The sequence below is a fragment of the Sphaeramia orbicularis genome, chromosome 24, assembly GCF_902148855.1.
Source record: "Sphaeramia orbicularis chromosome 24, fSphaOr1.1, whole genome shotgun sequence".
NCBI lineage: Eukaryota > Metazoa > Chordata > Actinopteri > Kurtiformes > Apogonidae > Sphaeramia > Sphaeramia orbicularis.
The window spans coordinates 45,040,571-45,058,901 of record NC_043979.1 but is presented as its reverse complement, the minus strand read 5'-3'; the positions used below and the strand labels follow the sequence as shown (position 1 = coordinate 45,058,901).

General features: G+C 35.7%; 1 protein-coding gene across 1 annotated transcript; it reads left to right on the top strand.

Annotated features, from left to right (window-relative positions):
- Positions 1-625: 625 nt before the first annotated feature.
- LOC115414566 (12-(S)-hydroxy-5,8,10,14-eicosatetraenoic acid receptor-like) lies at positions 626-12,494 on the top strand. Its single transcript, XM_030127784.1, has 3 exons — positions 626-1,137; positions 7,216-7,621; positions 11,521-12,494. The coding sequence occupies exons 1-3, from the start codon at positions 989-991 to the stop codon at positions 11,983-11,985; spliced, it is 1,020 nt and encodes a 339-aa protein (XP_029983644.1). The 5' UTR covers positions 626-988; the 3' UTR covers positions 11,986-12,494.
- Positions 12,495-18,331: the final 5,837 nt, after the last annotated feature.

Below are 18,331 nucleotides of genomic sequence, written 5' to 3'. Positions count from 1 at the left end.
CGGCAATGGTGTAGACGATGATGGCGAAGATGAGGATGATGATGACGAAGACGGGGACAACGAAGACAATGAAGAGAGCAATTATGACGACGGCAACGAAGATGGTGAAATCGGTGAAGACAGCGAAGACAGCTGGCGGTGGCGAAAACAGCGCTGGCGAAAACGGCAATGACGAAGACAATGACGAAGCCAACGCCTTCACATTAGCTCATCTGCTAATGAGCTAAACCCCTCGAAAACCCATCCTTTGAATCCCATATGTTCTTCTATGTACATACAACACCACCATAATAAGACCCAGTTTGTATTAAATGCCATTTCCTCTTAAATGACGCTGTTTTTCCACTGTTAATGTCATTGTACTGTATCCAACGTATCAGTAGACATGTGCAGGCACGATGGTTTCGAACAGTCAACCACCTGAGGAATTTCCCCACATGTGGTGAAAAACACCCTGAACTGCCACTTTACTCCTTTCTGTGTAGAACGTAAAGACAGGGAGGAAGACACCGGCGTTTCTTTTTTTTTTTTCTTCTTCAGGCTGGGCTTGTCTCAGTCTTTTAACCACACCTCCAGCTGACTATAAAGTCTTTCTACTGTGCAGAACCAGAGGCAGCTGCACACACACAGGATCTGCACTGACTGAGAGTGTGTTTTCTCTGTTCATGACAGGCACATTTTTTTTCCTTTCTGCAGTGGAGGCGTCTTCGGTATGTTTTGGCACAGATGTCGGGGTCTTCATAAAGCTCCGGAGTTACTGTAGAGCTCTCAGAAGGGGGCTGTTGAATTTAACGGATCACAGTGAGAAGACTGGAGATTTGTCTTTTTTTTTTTGGAAGGGGGGGGGTCTGCTCGCTTCAGCTACCTCACAGATTCAAGTTTCTCACCCAGGCTCTTTTTAAACTAATGCCGTCGTATTACATGACATAGGCGACTCCAACAACTTCTGCTTCTCTGACCGTAACTTCTCCTACTTGAACGTGCAAACATGAACCAAGGAAACGTAACCACGGTTCGACCAGACGACTGCAAAACGCCTGAGCCGCTCACATATAACGTCCTGTCTTGGGTGATGATTGGGGAGTTCATGCTGGGTCTGCCGCTCAACCTGTCAGTCCTGTACATCTTCATCTTCAGGTATGAATCACAATCAATCACAGCCTGTGTATCGTAACAGAAGTGGAGGCTCAGATGTCATTATTTATCTATGAATCATCAGTCAATTGTAACTTACATCCTTTTGCCACGAATGAGTTTTTGCACCTACATGAACCTCTGCAATGGACTATAATGAGATTTATTAACTTTCTGATACCTGGGTGAGCGTATTGTGCACACTTTGCACGTCATATTGTAAAAAGTCGTATTATTTTTCAAAATTAGTATTAGGTTGGAATTCAAAAGTTGCTCATTTTTGGAAAAGAAAGGCAAAAAATGTACAAAAGTCAAGTAAAAAGGATAAAATAAGCAACAAAATGAACAAAACAGCCAAAGTAATGAACAAAATGAACAAAAATGAACAGACAAAACTGCAAATTAATAAATAATGTGGAAAAGACAGGGAAAAAATGTACAAGAGTCAAGTAAAAAGGATAAAATAAGCAACAAAATGAACAAAAACAGCCAAAGTAATGAACAAAATGAACAAAAATGACTAAAAAAAACTACAAAATAATTATATACACACACACACACACACACATATATATATATATATATATACATATATATATATATATATATATATATATATAACTAAATAAAATGAACAAAAATTAATTGAAAAACCTGCAATATAATAATGTGGAAAACACAGGCAAAAAATTTACTAAAGTCAAGAAAAAAGGATAAAAAAAAAGCAACAAAATGAACAAAAACAGCCAAAATAATGAACAAAATGAACAAAAATAAACCAAAAAAACTACAAAATAATAAATAATGTGGAAAAGACATTATATATTATATATATTACTAAATAAAATTAACAAAAATGAATAAAAAAATCCTACAAAATAATAAATAATGTGGAAAAGACAGGCAAAAAATGTACTAAAGTCAAATAAAAAGGATTAAAAAAAAGGAACAAAATGAACAAAAACAGCCAAAGTAATGAATAAAACGAACAAAAATGAATAAAAAAAACAACAAAATAATATATAACGTGGAAAAGACAGGCAAAGGCAGAGTTGGATCAATGACAGTGGATGGACACACTGGATTTATGACCAGTTATTGATAGATTATTACTGAAAAAGTCACTTTTTCTTCGGTTTTCTCTGTTTTGACTTAACAACCTTTGGATTTGCACCTACATGAACCTCTGCAATGGACTATAGTATGATTTATTAACTTGCCGATCCCTGGGTGAGCATATTATGCACACTTTGCACTTCATATTGTAAAAAGTCGTATTATTTTTCACAATCAGTATTAGGTTGGAATTCAAAAGTTGTTCATTTTTGCATGATGTTTAAAAATTCTGACCCAGCAGTTAAAAATCAGTGAATAGAAACTGATCTGCCTTGGCGGAGGTCTGCGCTCTCCGAGTGCTTTTCTAGTTTTGTAATAAATTGATTTGATTTCAATCAGTGAACTAGAATACTGAGGATAATGTCATCATACATGGATAAATCACTTAAAGAAAAGTTAAATATAGATGGGAAATAATATTTTGGAATGGCCATAAAAATAGCACTGGGTCTTTATGAGTTAAATGAGTCGACTGGAACTTTAGAATGAATCATACACACAGTTTTGCATTGCAACAGTGATTTTATCAGCATGCTTGTTTCCTAATTTAACAAAACCATGTGATAAAACTCAACATAAACCACACAGACATAATATGCATGACGCTCTGCATCAAGCATAACTTACTCTAATTACATGTGCACATTTAACAAGTTTCATTTAGACTCGTGTTATTCAGACTGGACCTAAAAATAACAATGACATGACACGAACAGACGCTTTACTAAATGAATGGATACTTGTACTTTTTAAGAAATCACCACGATGCCAGTCAAAACAAAAGACGTCACTAGAAGGACCGTTTGTTCATAAGCTTCATTAAGTGAAGTAAGATTTGTTGTTCGAAGTCGATCATTTATACATGGGAAAACGTGCAGAATGTTGGCGCTGAAGCAATGATTTCAGCATCAGACAAACATCTGCACGACCTGATATGACTTAATCTTCCTTGTTATTTACTATGAATCATTCGTTGGTTCTTCACTGTAAAGAATGCAGGGAGGAACACAAATGAAGTTCACATTTGACTACAGTTTAACAGGCGGAAGAAGAAGCGGTTCTTATCAGTGAGGTATTATTTAGACTACACACTGATGACAGCGTGATTACGTCATGCTTCTGCAGTGTCTCATGTTGACGATAAAATACACATTTAACCAGAACTGATCTTTTAACCCTTAAAGACCCAAACAGCCACTGGCACTCAAATGCATCTAATGATTTAAACTGTTTAATGCCTGCTGATCCACTAATCCTATCAATACATGTAAATAATTGGTGTAAAATTCAGTTTGTCATCTATTCAAGGTCATCAGATATGACCCATTTGGACGTTCAGAGGCTCCGTAGTTACCATGAAAACACCATCATCTTCTACAACTTTGATTCACCAGTAAAACCCATGGAGTTGGATCAATGACAGTGGATGGAGACACTTGTTTATATATATATATTAGTACATAAAATGAGCAAAAATGACAAAAAAAAACACAAAGTAATAAATAATGTGGAAAAGAGAGGCAAAAAAATGTACTAAAGCCAAGTAAAAAGAATAAAATAGGCAAAAAAAAATGAACAAAAACAGCCAAAGTAATGAATAAAATGAATAAAAAAAAACCTACAAAATAATAAATAATGTGGAAAAGACGGGCAAAAAATGTACTAAAGTCATGTAAAAAGAATAAAATAAGCAACAAAATGAACAAAAACAGCCAAAGTAATGAAAAAAATGAATTAAAAAAACCCTACAAAATAATAAATAATGTGGAAAAGAGGCAAAAAAATGTACTATAGTCAAGTAAAAAGGTTAAAATAAGCAACAAAATGAACAAAAACAGCCAAAGTAATGAGTAAAATGAACAAAAATGAATAAAAAACCTACAAAATAATAAATAATGTGGAAAAGACAGGCAAAAAATGTACTAAAGTCAGGTAAAAAGGATAAAATAAGCAACAAAATGAACAAAAACAGTCAAAGTAATGAATAAAATGAACAAAAATGAATTAAAAAAAACCCCTACAAAATAATGTGGAAAAGACAGGCGAAAAATGTATTAAAGTCAAGTAAAAAGGATAAAATAAGCAACAAATGATGATGATGAGCATCTGGTTTTGACTGTCTCGATACGTAAAGTGTCATGAGATAACTTTTGTTATGATTTGGCGCTATATAAATAAAATTTGATTGATTGATTGATTGATTGATTAACTAAAATGAACAAACATGAAAAAACAAACAAACTATAAAATAATAAATAATGTGGAAAAGACAGGCCAGGGTAGAGTTGAATCAATGACAGTGGATGGACACACTGGGTTTATGTTCAGTTGTTGATAGATTATTACTGAAAAAGTCGCTTTTTCTTTTTTTTTTTTGTTTTGACATAATACCATTTGGATTTACTCTGAGTTTTCCTGAAAATTTAATATGAATATAGGAAATTAAATATAGCAAAATACATGATTTACAGTGAAAAATGTAAAATGCAAAGGATAACATGATAAATGGTGATAAATCAATTTAGAAAAGTTAAATCTACAGGAAAATTCATTTGGGAACAGTCACAAAAAAAGTTAACTAAACCTGAGGTGAAAAGATGACTTTCTTTGTGATCACAGTGGGTATTCATTCATTTTTCCGCCACAGAAACAGAAGCACAAATTAGTAATTAAATGCCACCGTTATAACATCATGTTAAATATTAAAATATATTACACAGGCAAGTGACAAATTAAAGGAAAACCCTGTGATAAGTCATCTCCTTCCGGACCCCCCTCCACACACACAGGTTTGATGAACATTGTGTGAATCATCTGGTCTGGCCTATGACACGCTATGTTTTTGGTTGATATATTAACCACCTCAAAAAAAAAAAAAAAAAAAAGAGGGGATGTTGTTCATTAGATCTGCGATTATCCATTCAGTCGAGTTCACACGCGTACAATCAACACCCAGGAAGTATTAACGTTGAAGCCGCAGATGTAAACAACCGCCGGAGTTTACCTTTAGGCGAATGAGATTTACTTCTTTTTCCAAAACAGTTTGTGTTCATTAACCAGTCCATTCAGTCTGCTCTACGCACGAGGCGTTTACTGCACACTCGGAAAAGACAGTACCGAAAATATATAACAATAAAGTACTCTCTTCTTGTATAATGTGTATATAAAATCAGGTATGAAACTGCTCAGGTTCACCTTTTTGAACACGAAAATAACAAAAAAATAAGTACTTAATTGGATATAAAAAATAGTAACACAACAAACGTAAAAAAAAAAAAGTATGATTCCCTCATGTATACTGTTAATTTGCAACTTTTGTGTCAATTCATAGTCTACATCTACTTTTATTTTATTCTACTTCAGTTCTATTCTTATTTGACTTTAATTTATATTGTCTTTTCTTACTTTACTTTTTAGTTTTCTTTTGTAATTTTATTTTCTGACATATTGGCTTTTTATTCTTATTATTTACACTGACAAGAGTAGGTCGAATTTCACTGAACACACACCGACAATAAAGGCTATTCTATTCTGTTCTGTTCTATTCTATTCTATTCTATTCTATTCTATCCCTGTTCTGGTGAACAGACACCTCATTAAGACAAATAATGTTGTTTTTTCCTTTGTCATTTAATGTACTTTACATACTGTTAATACTGTAAATATTGTGTCAATTCATATTTTATGTCTATTTTTATTTTATTCTACTTCATTCCTATGCTTATTTTACTTTGTTAAATCTATAATCTATTTTCTTATTCTACTATTTTAGCTTTCTTTTGTGATTTTATTTTCTGACTTATTGGCTTTTTATTCATATTGTTTCCACTGACTAGAGTACAATTCCTCATTTCATTAAACACTATTTTATTCTATTCTATTCTATTCCAACCCATTTCTGTTGGAAAGACAGCTCATTAAGACACACAATGTTTCTTCCTTTAATTTGTCATTTAATGTACTGTACATACTGTTGTAATACTGTTAATATTATAAATACTGTGTCAATTCATATTTTATGTCTATTTTTATTTTATTCCACTTTATTCCTATGCTTTTTTTACTTTATTAAATCTATAATCTATTTTCTTATTTGTGATTTTATTTTCTGACTTATTGGCTTTTTATTCATATTGTTTGCACTGACTGGAGTAGAATTCCTCATTTCATTAAACACTATTCTATTCTATTCTATTTCTGTTGGAAAGAAGGCTCATTAAGACCCACAATGTTGTTGTTTCCTTTGTCATTTAATGTACTGTACATACTGTTAATATTATAAATATTGTGTCAGTTCATATTTTATGTCTATTTTTATATTATTCTACTTTATTCCTATGCTTATTTTACTTTGTTAAATCTACATTCTATTTTCTTATTCTACTTTTCTATTCTATTCTATTCCAGTTCTGGTGGACAGACGCCTCATTAAGGCACATAATGTTGTTTTTTTCCTTTAGTCATTTGTTGCTAATTTGTAATGCTTTTTTTCCCCTTTAATTTGTCATGTGTTGTTCATTTGTTATATTGTTTTTTCCCTTTAATTTGTCATCTATTGTTCATTTATAATATTGTTTTTTTTCTTTAATTTGTCAGGTGACTGTATGACTAAAGTGAAGACAGGAACTTGCTACATGATTGTTCTTATCTTTAATGTGGTGAATCATCAGAACGGAGACCAGCACAGAATGAACCTAGTTTCTCTCTGCTCATCCATTATCAGTGTCAAAAAAAAACCTACAAGTAAATATTCTGATACTTAGATAGATACAGTATTGTGTCCTATTGTTTTATGCATATTTATGATACTTGACTAACCTGTTTCTATCTATAATTTAATCATGCTTTTAGATGTAAAGCACTTTGGGTTTTTTATGTTGTTGCACCGTGCGAATATAAATAAACTTTGACTTGATTTGATAAAAACTAAACAAACGTGTCTTTTGTCCATCACTTCCTCTTCAGGTTCAAATTCTGGAAGAACAAAAGCATCTTCTTGTTCAACATTGTGGTGGCTGACTTCCTGCTGGTGGCATGTCTTCCATTCAAGGCCTACCACTATCAGCAGGGGAACCGTCGCAGCGAGAACAGCGTGGTGTGCAAGACCATGCTCTTCATGCTGTTCCTGAACCGAGGGGCCAGCATCGCCTTCCTCATCACCCTGTCGCTCGATCGCTACTTCAACGTCGTCCACCTCGGGAAGAGGAATTTCGTCAAAGTGTTGAAGAAATCCCCTCAGATTTCCATCGTCATCTGGCTCCTCCTGCTGCCCCTTACCATCCCCACCATGGTTACCACATTCGAGTGTTGTAACAGCCACGGTCGCGAGCACGAGACCCCCGCGCACGATGTGACCGACACCTTCAGAGAGGTACAGTTTAAAACGGGTCGTATATATCGAAACCCACTTTTATTAGTCTGTGGTTCATTTATTTGTGTACTTGGACCCTAATAGTTCATACAGTTTAAATTTGAACCCTCCAGGTGCTGCAAAGCTATCTTTATATTCATTCCGGCAAAAATCAAGTGGATTTCTACCAAGGTTCTTATCGTTAATGAAAACTAACAAAATGAAAAGTAGAATTGAAAAAACATTTTCGTTAACTGAAATAAATAAAGTATAATTAAAAGAAAAAAACAATAACCACCTGAAACTGTACTGTGTTTATAAAACTAACTAAAACAGATAAAAATTATGGATAAAATTCCCTTCGTTTTCGTCTTTGTCAATGTCGGATTGATACGGAAGCGATTTATTTCACTCTAGCAATTTTAGCTAGCGGCACCATACGGAACTTCATGGTCCGTCACTTGTCGTCACTTGTCGTTTCCAGTCGTCTTCTGGTCCCCACTCTACCTGGAAACATGGAGACTAAAGTTGGGAGAAAGCAGCAGAGTCCTGTACGGGATTTATTTGAATACGACGGCAAAGAAGAGAAAAGATATGACAAAACTAAAATTAATACTAAAACTAAACTAAAACTAAGCATTTAGAAAAAAATCAAAAGTAATAAAAACTAGCAAACCTGCTCTAAAAATGAATTAAAACTAACTGAATTAGAGAAAAAAAAAAGTCTAAACTAAATAAAACTAAACTATAATGAAAAATCCAAAACTATTATAACCTTGATTTCTACAACCTGTTTTAATTCCTGCTTAATTTGTTACATTTTATAACTAGTTACGTCATGACATTTGCACATATAAGGTCAAGACTTCCGACAAACATTTCTCCGATAATTGTTTGCCAGCAGGGGGTGTAGTCCATACTGAAAATATGTTCAAATTTGGAGCCGATTACCTAAAATGTTCAGTTGTTGGTTGTATTAATAAACACAAGTGGCTGAACGGGACAGAAAGCATGGTCAACAAAAATGGAAGGGGGTGGGGTCATGTGCATTTAAAGGGCCAGCCCTCAAAAAAGACAGTTTTCATGTTGTTAAAAGCAAAGCTATCTTGTCAACCTGTGTAAATTCCTGCTTAATTTGTTTTGTTTTATAACTAGTTACGTCACAACATTTGAACATATAAGGTCCAGACTTCACATGAACATTTCTCCGAGTTCGACATAATTGTTTGTCAGCAGCAGCGGTTGTAGTAAAAACTGAAAATATGTCCAAATTTGGAGCCAGTTACCTAAAATGTTCAGTTGTTGGTTGGACGGGACAGAAAGCACAGCCAACAACCAGGAGGGGGCGGGGCCTGAAGTGGCTCATGTGCATTTAAAGGGCCAGCGCTCCAAACCACCTTTCTGGTCTCATTACTTAGAAATAGGGTTGGAAATGGACCTGTGGAGTTGAATGAATGAAGAATTCAGACCCAAGCAGAGCATTTACAGTTAATGGAGACCACAGGGAAATGTGGGAAAATGAAGAATTCCATTTAAAAAAACAAAATATCACTCCTTTAACTCTTTATAGGACACTCATAGAAATACTCTGAAATTCATATTTTCAATCTCTGTGTGTTATTGGAGGACCTAGCAAGACTTTATAACTTTAATTTAAAAAAATTAAAAATTGTATTGTCATGTAGAAAATAGAGGTCATTGAAGTTACCATATTTGGTTCCTTACCCGTAAATGGTAAAAATAAATAAATACAAGAAGTAAATATAAAAAAATACAAGAAAAACACATGTAAGGTGAAAGGTACATGTATTTTAGAACATTAAAATATCCCTTTCAGAACATTAGACCAACATAAGCGCTGATCCAGACCCCGTCCACATCCACATTCTCCCTTTGAACGTCATTCCTTACATTAGTACCATTACTTCATGGTACCTAACAAAGCAGGTCCACTCACTGTTCATGCGGAGGTGGACTTTACAGACCCTGGAGACCACATCGGACCTCAGACTGTTGACTCACTGTCCTCACTGGAACTGTTGCTGTCACTGTTTTGTAATGTATGCGGAAACTACCAAAAGCAGTCACTTGCCTGATAAAGGGTTAAGTTGCTACTTGGATTCAGTTTAGCTTTATGTCTTTTACCACAGCAGTAAATGTAATACCAGTAACATGACTGAATGTTTGTTTCCTGTTTTAAACAAAATAAAGAACTACAATTATTTACAAAAACTCCTCAACTTCCCATAAAACTGGCACATTACATTTTTTCTATTAGCTTGAAATGTCGCTAGTTCCTTAACAAGTCCAAACTCTCACCAGAAGGGGGCAGTCTTGTACCAGAACCCACTTAAAATTACAGTATCATCAAGTTTTCCTCTTCAAACTCAAAACTCATAAATACTTATTTTCTTATAGTGTTGACGTGCTGCATCAGCTGATAGTTTACATTCTAACTCTGTTAGCTTAGCTCTGTTTTTAGACTGAAAACAGCCACAGTAAAACCACAAATCCCCTTTTTCTGTTGGTTTGTGTTGTCAGTAGCTGAACTAAAGATCTGTTTGGAATCCAACAAACAAGGTCAGAACTGTCACAGTTTAGCTGCAGCTGATAGTTTACATTGTAGCTTTCTTATCTTAGCTCTGTTAGCTTAGCTCTGTTTTGTTTTTTTGTTTTTTTTTTAAGCACAGTTTAGTCTGAACCATGGATCAACAAACAGTAACCTAGCAAAGATAAGAACATCCCATAATAACTTTATACCTTCATAAGCCTCAGAATCTAACTCACCCGTGTAGAAGAAACACTGACATTTCAGTATCAAACTCCATCCTTCACATTTACAGCTGTGTCCAGTGGAGAAAACACTTATTAGTAACACTAATAATTTGTCTTTCTTACCACCGCAAAATACCCATTAATTCACCTCTGTATACTAGTCACTGTCTCTATGACGTCAACAGTATTAACCAGTTTTAGACTAATTTTAGTTTTGTGTGGAGTCAAGCACAGGATTAATTTATGGTCTTTAATAGTTGAAGACAACATGAAATGGAAACACAGATTTTACAGAGGCAGGCCAATCTAACGGAGAATCTTTTGCCCAATGTGGGCTCGAGCCCACGACCCTGAGATTAAGTCTCACGCTCTACCGAGTGAGCTAACCAGACTTCTCTAGATGAAGAAACAATTGAACTTCCATCTTGAAAAACACTTTTTTCCCCAACATTAATAACTTCTCTTTTGTTACCACCAGAAAAATCGACCAACACAGCTCAAGACGCTTTTCCCAGTATTTAGAAAAAGTCTAGAAATACTGTTGTTTTGGAAAAGTTACCGCTTCTGAATCAAAATCAAACTCATCAGTGTAGCAGAAACACTGCCATTTCAGTATCAAACTCCATTCATTTCATTTAGAGCAATGCAATGATATTTATCCCAAGCTATATAATAAAAGCCAAGTGGCATCTGTGTGTGTGCGTGTATGCATGTGCCTTGGGAGTCACACAAAATCTGGAAAGAGCTGACAGCTGCAGTTTTGGTCAAGGAACACAGTAGCAAAAACAGAAACTTGGTAGGACCAATATTTTGGGAGATATTAGTAATTTTGGAATACAATAGCTTTGCAGTCAAGCTGCTATGGCCAGAACACTTTGGCGGTGACTGCTGGACGAATGCGGTACAGCATGCACAAATACACAATAGCATAAAAACTACCACATCTAGAACCTGTGGATCCCAAAAAGGCCAATGCACTAGTATAAAACTAGATTCTGACATTAGTCATTATTGTTTTGTATCCCAGACCTCTGTTAGAAAAGAAACACCTGAATTCAACGTGTCCACATACTTTTGTCCATATCTCCTTTGATACTTTATGGGATGGTTGAAAAAATACTCACTGGTGTTTTTTCTCTTTTAAGATTGTCTATTTCAGCCAGATCGTCATCCCCTTCATCATCCTGGTCTACTGCACGGTCCGCATCGTCAACCGGCTGAGGAAGAAAACCGTCGGGGAGAAAACCAAGCTGAGGCGAGCGGTGTGCGTGGTCCTGTCCGTGGTGGTGGTCTTCTCCATCTGCTTCCTGCCCAGTACTTTGGCCCGGGTCGCTCTGCTGGTCGTCAGGCTGAAGAAATGGCAGGATGCCGAGAACGTGGTGGTCCAGATCTACGACAGCCTCATGGTTCTGTCGTACATCGACTGCCTGCTGGACCCGCTGGTGTACTGCTTCTGTAATTCGGGGTTTAAAGACGCTTACGTATCCAACTTCTGTCCTTCCATTCTTCAGAAGAGGCTGCTCAAGGCAGACTTTGGTTTGGGAACGACAACTGTGACAACGACCACCTCTGGTGTCAGGACCGTTACTTTACCAATACTCGAGAAATGAGTAGTTTTTTTGTTTTTTTTTCCTTTTATGATTATTTACATGTGTTAAACCAGATGAACTTCTTCATAGTCCTAATAACTGTTGGAGAAAGTACCTGCAGGAACTGAGGCCTTTTCTTCTGTAAATATACTTCAAAGGTCTTTTTTACCTGCACAAGAAGATCCACGAGAGACTTAAGTGTTCATTGACTGGTCCAGACGAACATTAGATGAAGCACCTTAAACAGCATCGTTGAAAAAGGCGTGTAGTTGAAAATCCGGTTAAGTTGTGACGTTACTTCCTACTTCCTTATCCATTTCTGTTCATTCGTCTGTATTAAGGGTTCCTACAGGTTTCTACAAGTTCAATGTAACACTTTTTAAGACCTTTTCAAAACTATTAGAGGGTCAAAACACATTAACGTCCTGTCAGAGAGCAAACTTTTATTGATTGCCATTCCAACATTTATGTCAATATAAAGTAGCTTCTTCTTTTGAATAATCCCTTATGGTCCAACTAAAGCAGCACTAGTCTGTCAAATTGTCTCTAAAATGTCCCGTCAGAGAGATTTCACATACTGTGTTTTGACCCTAGAACACAGCCCATTTCATGGCCATACAGGCAAAAATTCGTGACTCCTAGAATTTAGGAAAATGTATTTATTTACTCCAATGCCTTGATTTCCATCGTTCCAAGTTGAATTGACTGACTGAATTGATTTCCATAAGATGCAGCGAGCTTCCAACACCTTCCTCTCCACTCATGTCAGCCAGGTCCAGAATGATCTTTTCTCCAACCAGGCATTCACATTTCTGTGATCATTTCTCAGTGGGGGCTGCCAAGTTAACGATAACTGGTTCCTAATTTTCAATATAAAATGTGGGGTTGGAAAGGATGGAATGGAGTCGACTAACGTTACTTTCGTTGCAGTTTGGACATTAAACAGACACATTTAAACACAATACACCCAACAAGTTTATGGCAACAGAACTGAAGACCTACCATATCAAATTGAATACCTTTAAAAACTTTTTTAAAGTATTCAATGCAGATTTGTAAATTCAAGACTTTTCAAATGTTTTAAGACCCTGCTGGAACCCTGTGTATTCAGTCTAGTGCAGTTCTGTGTTTCTGAGTCCATAAATCACATCCAGTTCATTTTTTACCACTTTACATGTGATGATGAAAAGCAGAGGAAGTGGACAACGCTGATCAGTAAAGTTACATGTTCTAATTAATGGGGAAAAAATTAAGCTGATGCTGTAGTTAATGTTACGATGGCCGATAAGCAAAATCTCCAATCTGAAAAATTCTGAGAAATGCACTTTTTTGAGAAAACTATTTAAAAAAAAGTGTAAATATGTGTAAATAGTAATATAGTCCAAAAACAGTGTATTTATGCAAGAAATCAAGTCTCAAAAAAAGTGCATTTCTCAGAGAGGTGGTTTTGCTTTGGCTATTTAGTGCATTAGCTAACTAATATTTAAAGGTTACCTGATATTAATTTAAAAAAAAAAAAGAGTTTTATGTGACAGGTAAATAAGGTATAGGTACAGGGTGTCCCAAAAAAATTGACATCATTTGAGATGTCCATATCAGAGTGGATACATGGTCAGGAGAAATGATACTTAATAGGATTTATTTTGGACATAAAATGTTTTATTCTACAAATGCCACATCCAAATCTGCTTTTCTGTTGGCGCTTGTTTATGAACTTTTCTAACAAATTCACATTTGACAGTGTTTGGGCGTACTTCAAAACACACAACGCCTTTTCTGTTGCAGTAAGCGGCATGTCTATTTCTGAAAGCACAATAATAAAAATGATTATACTTCTTTGAGAAAAAAAAATGTAAACAAATTATTATGTGATGAAATTATGTCATATTTTTTGGGACACCCTGTATTTATGTCAACACGCAGCGATGCTCTGCTGGAAAAAGAATTCAATTCACTTAAAATTACGACCTACAGCAGGTGAAGATTGACATTGGAAAAGTGTGCTAACTGCCTGTTTTCCACCACAGGAACTTTCAGCATTTATACTGGCATTCGTAAAACATTGGTGTGTTTTCACTGAAATTACCTGGGAAAAAAGACATTCCATTAACCCCAAACATCCCTGAAAAAAGTTCCCAGTAGATGGTAGAACTTTTTAGCTTTCCTGGATTTCTTGGGGGCGGGGCTATGTGCTGTTTGGCCTTAAACGTCTTCTTACCGCCACCTACTGGACTGGAGGTGTAGTGTAGTTTCTTTTACCACAAACCAACACAGATTACCAGGAATTCTTTCACCCATGTAAATAAATCCCCAGAAATAACACTTCCTGGAAATGTTGGTGGAAAAGCGACTTCTAACTGTATTTGAGTCACATAAATGAATGCAGATGGTGCTTTATTAAACAGAGAAGTGATATTTAAATGAAGACACAGGCTTCATGACGTCGGACTTAACGACTAGTTAACTGCGATGGCCCAGAGGTGCAACAGGCCAAGAAATTATCCATATAAGAAAAAAAAAAGAGAACAGCCCAAAAAAATTATTCATATAAGAAAAAAAGAGAACAGCCCAAAAACTTACTAACTATACAAACTATATTAATGGAAATATTTTTAAAATAACTTTATTTTTAGTGCACTGACCTCCACTTCCGGTGGGTTACTTCCTTAGCTTTAGCCACATCAGCTGAAGGCCTTAAAAATTTCAGCCTATGCTTTTATTTTTTGTGGTGGCCTTAATTGAAGAGACCTTCTGGGTAAACAGCGCCCCCTTAATTGAAAAGGTGGATGATGTTTTTTTGTCTTATAGTGGATAATTTTTTGGGCTGTTCCCTTTTTGTTCTTATAGTGGATAATTTTTTGGGCTGTTCTCTTTTTTATCTTACAGTGGATAATTTTTTGGGCTGTTGCACCTCTGGGCCACTGTTGTTAACTCTTAACTTTTGCCTTAAATATCAACCAGTGCTTTTTTTGACACGTCTCGTGATTAAATTCCACTGCAAGTCAAAGCTCTGCAGTAAAATCTTTCAATAAAAGCATATAAGTATTATCAATAAAATGTACTTGAAGTATGAACAGTAAACGTAGTAGTTGTAAATGAAATGGCCAGTGTGTTATTAATGTATTAGTGGTTTTGATTCATTTAACTGATGTATTTGTGTGTATGTTATATTTTACTGCTGTACATGAACTCATTTGAGCAACAAGAGTTGGCAGTTGAATTTCCAGTCCTGTGCAAAAACCCGAGTTCAACATTAGGTTTGTTGGTTTAGTACAGTTCTAATGTCCACACATGCATTTGTCTCTGTATTTAGATCCAATCTGATATATGTGAAGTATGAACAGCAGGAAAAAACAAAGGTTTAAGAGTAAAAACAGCTTCTATAAACCAAAGTGATCGTATTTAGTGTGACCTCCCTTTGCACTTAACATGTTTTTAACTAGTGAAGTCCCGATCTGGATTTTTTGCTTCCAATACGATTTTTTTTGGGATTAGTTTTACCAATACCGATCTGATACCAACTTTTTACAATGAAATTTTGATTTAAATTTGGAGTCATTATTTATTGGTTGTTATGCTATTATTACCTCTGCCAGGAGGTACTGTGATCACTTTGCTTTGTGTGTTTGTTTGTTTGCTTGTTTGTTTGTTAGCAACTTTACGTGGAAACTATTCCAACTATCTTTCCCAAATCTTCCCCACAGATAGGACTAGGCCCTGGGACCAACCCATTCAATTTTGGGCCAAGTAGGCCAAAGTTCAAGGTCACAGCAAGGTCACAAAATCTACAATTTTCCTATCTCTCATCATTGAGAAATTTTCCAAAATTCAAAACGACTCCAATTAGCCTCTAATTTGATCCACCTGTAGCTTAGAACAATATCTTGTATCTGGCACAAAATTGTCCACATCCACTGTGGAATGTGGACTCTGTGGACATTTACATTTAACATTGAAAATCTCATTTACCACACATTTTTCATTAGAATTCAACAAATATTGATTGGAATTGAAAATAATTTGACATACACATGACTGGTACCAAGCTTCAACTTTTTCTGCTGTATGGAACAACCTGGAAACTGTTGAATTTGAAAATAAATAGTCCATCCACACATGCACACCGTTTGGGGTGCTTGGCGGAGGTTTGAGTTCTCTGAACACTTGTTTTACTGAATGTGGCTGAATGTGGAACCTGAACTAAAACAAGTTTGACACCTTTGACTCTTAATAGTTTTAGTATAATTTTTGCACTTTCCAAATTCATACTGTGGGACAAATTAGAACCTTTGGATCAGTGGGTTGCTCGCAGGTCAGGTTGGGGCAGGTCAAAAGAATGTCAGTTTATTTGCGGGGTGGGCTGGGATGGGTCAAATAATTCCATAAAAGCCCCTCGGGTTGAAAAAAACCTGACTTGCGTATCACTACCATATGTGGCCTACCTCATGAGTACGTGCAGACCTGAAAGTCAAAGTTAAACTTACGGATGCTTTACTAGTTCCTCTAAGCCTCCTGCTGGTGTGCAGCTTTTTCCTACCCTCAGAAATTTTAATTTGAGGGGGCAGGACATTCGTTTAACCCCACCCCCAGAACCGGGCCCTGATCAGCCCGATCTCGTGACTGAATCCAATCCGGTCTGATCTTCAAAAAAATCCCAGATCGGCAGCAGATACCTATATTTCTTTTTCATTTTTGTTCAGACAATATGAGATTTACTGCATTAATTTTCTACTGTTTTATACCAGGTTTCATTCAACGCATGTCAGATGTTTCTACCTGTTTGTGCTGCTTCTTGTCATGGGGTCAGAGGCCACACTAAATAGTGACTTAAACCTTTACAAACACATTTAGTTTAGTTTTTCTGTGTCTTTGAAGGCTGATGCACATATTTCCTGTATTTTCTTGTTGTGGTCTATTGTTTGGTACAGTACTATACATGAACGCATCATGTTCTATAAGATCTCTGCATGTTTGTCCTCTGAGAACCATGCATCTCTAAAAACTAAACTTTCAGTTGTGGCTTTTCCATTGGACATCTGTGTAAAACTTTACCGATATTTACTAAATGTCGAAAAAACATAGGTGCATAATGTCGGTTTTTCCATTAAATCACAAATGAGATAATTTGTTTATTTATTATTGCGAGATGACATGAAAAGTCATTCCATAAACATGGCGACCAACAAAAATATGACTGATTTACAGATATATTCATTATTATATATTACCTCTCTATCTCATACAAAATTTAAAAAATGATTGGGTTTCCTGGTGTGTCCACACATACCGTGACATGTTTCTTATAAAACACTTCGTCTTCACTTGTTGTAACGTCCGTTTTTTTTATTTTTTTTTATTCAGATGACTCTAGTTGGGGAAAAAGGTCTTTCCATTACAGTTTTGCGTGATATAGATATTTCGCTACTCCTGAAAAACCACCTCTTGCCAGCACAAAAAACTTTTAATTGAAAAAGTCAAAACTGTCATTTTTTCATTAGATAAATTTTAATGCGCAAGTTACATTCGTGCAATTTGAGGGTCAATGGAAAAGTGACTAGCGAGGCCAGTTTTTCAGTATTTTCCAATTAATTCAACAGGGAGGAGTTTCAATTCAAAAAAGAAAACTTCATCACAAACATTTTGAAAGTCAACATAACGGAGATGCATGCTTTTTACTGGACAGGAAGTAGATGCAAACTGTAAAAAAAAACTGTAAAAAAAAAAAAAACAAACAGTCAGACAAATGTAGTTGAGTAAAAAGTATATGTGGTGTAGATGTATAAAGACATGTTTGTACTAAAGCACAGTATTTGAGTAAAAGTACTTAATGATTTCTAACGCTGAACCCATGACTCAATACAAACACACATCTGTGATCATGTGTCTTGTTTTGTTGCATAAAGTCATTAAACGACAGCAGTAAACGCCCAACTCTTCTGCTACTTATCCAGATGCACTTCCTGACTGTACAACCACGCACAGATGGAAAATAAAAAGCTGGGCAGCTCCACATGGAACATTTAACCCATAAAGACCCAAACATCCACCAGCCATCCAAAGCATCTACTGATCCAAACTGTTCAATACCTGATGATCCACTAATGCTATCAATCCAAATAAATAATTGGTGTAAAATACAGTTCTTCATCTTTTCATGGTCATCAGATATGACCCATTTGGATGTTCAGAGGCTGTGTAGTTACCGTGGAAACACTGTCATCTTCTACAACATTGATTCCCCAGTAAAACCCATGGAGGTGGATCAATGACAGTAGATGGACACACTTATTTTTGTATATATTAGTAAATAACATGAACAAAAACGAATAAAAAAACCTACAAAATAATAAATAATGTGGAAAAAAAG

Excerpts from the sequence above, each read along its gene's own strand:
- LOC115414566 (XM_030127784.1), top strand. The coding sequence starts at position 989 with ATGAACCAAGGAAACGTAACCACGGTTCGACCAGACGACTGCAAAACG. Across the intron at positions 1,138-7,215 it reads CTGTACATCTTCATCTTCAG|GTTCAAATTCTGGAAGAACA; the intron begins GTATGAATCACA and ends CTTCCTCTTCAG. Across the intron at positions 7,622-11,520 it reads TGACCGACACCTTCAGAGAG|ATTGTCTATTTCAGCCAGAT; the intron begins GTACAGTTTAAA and ends TTCTCTTTTAAG.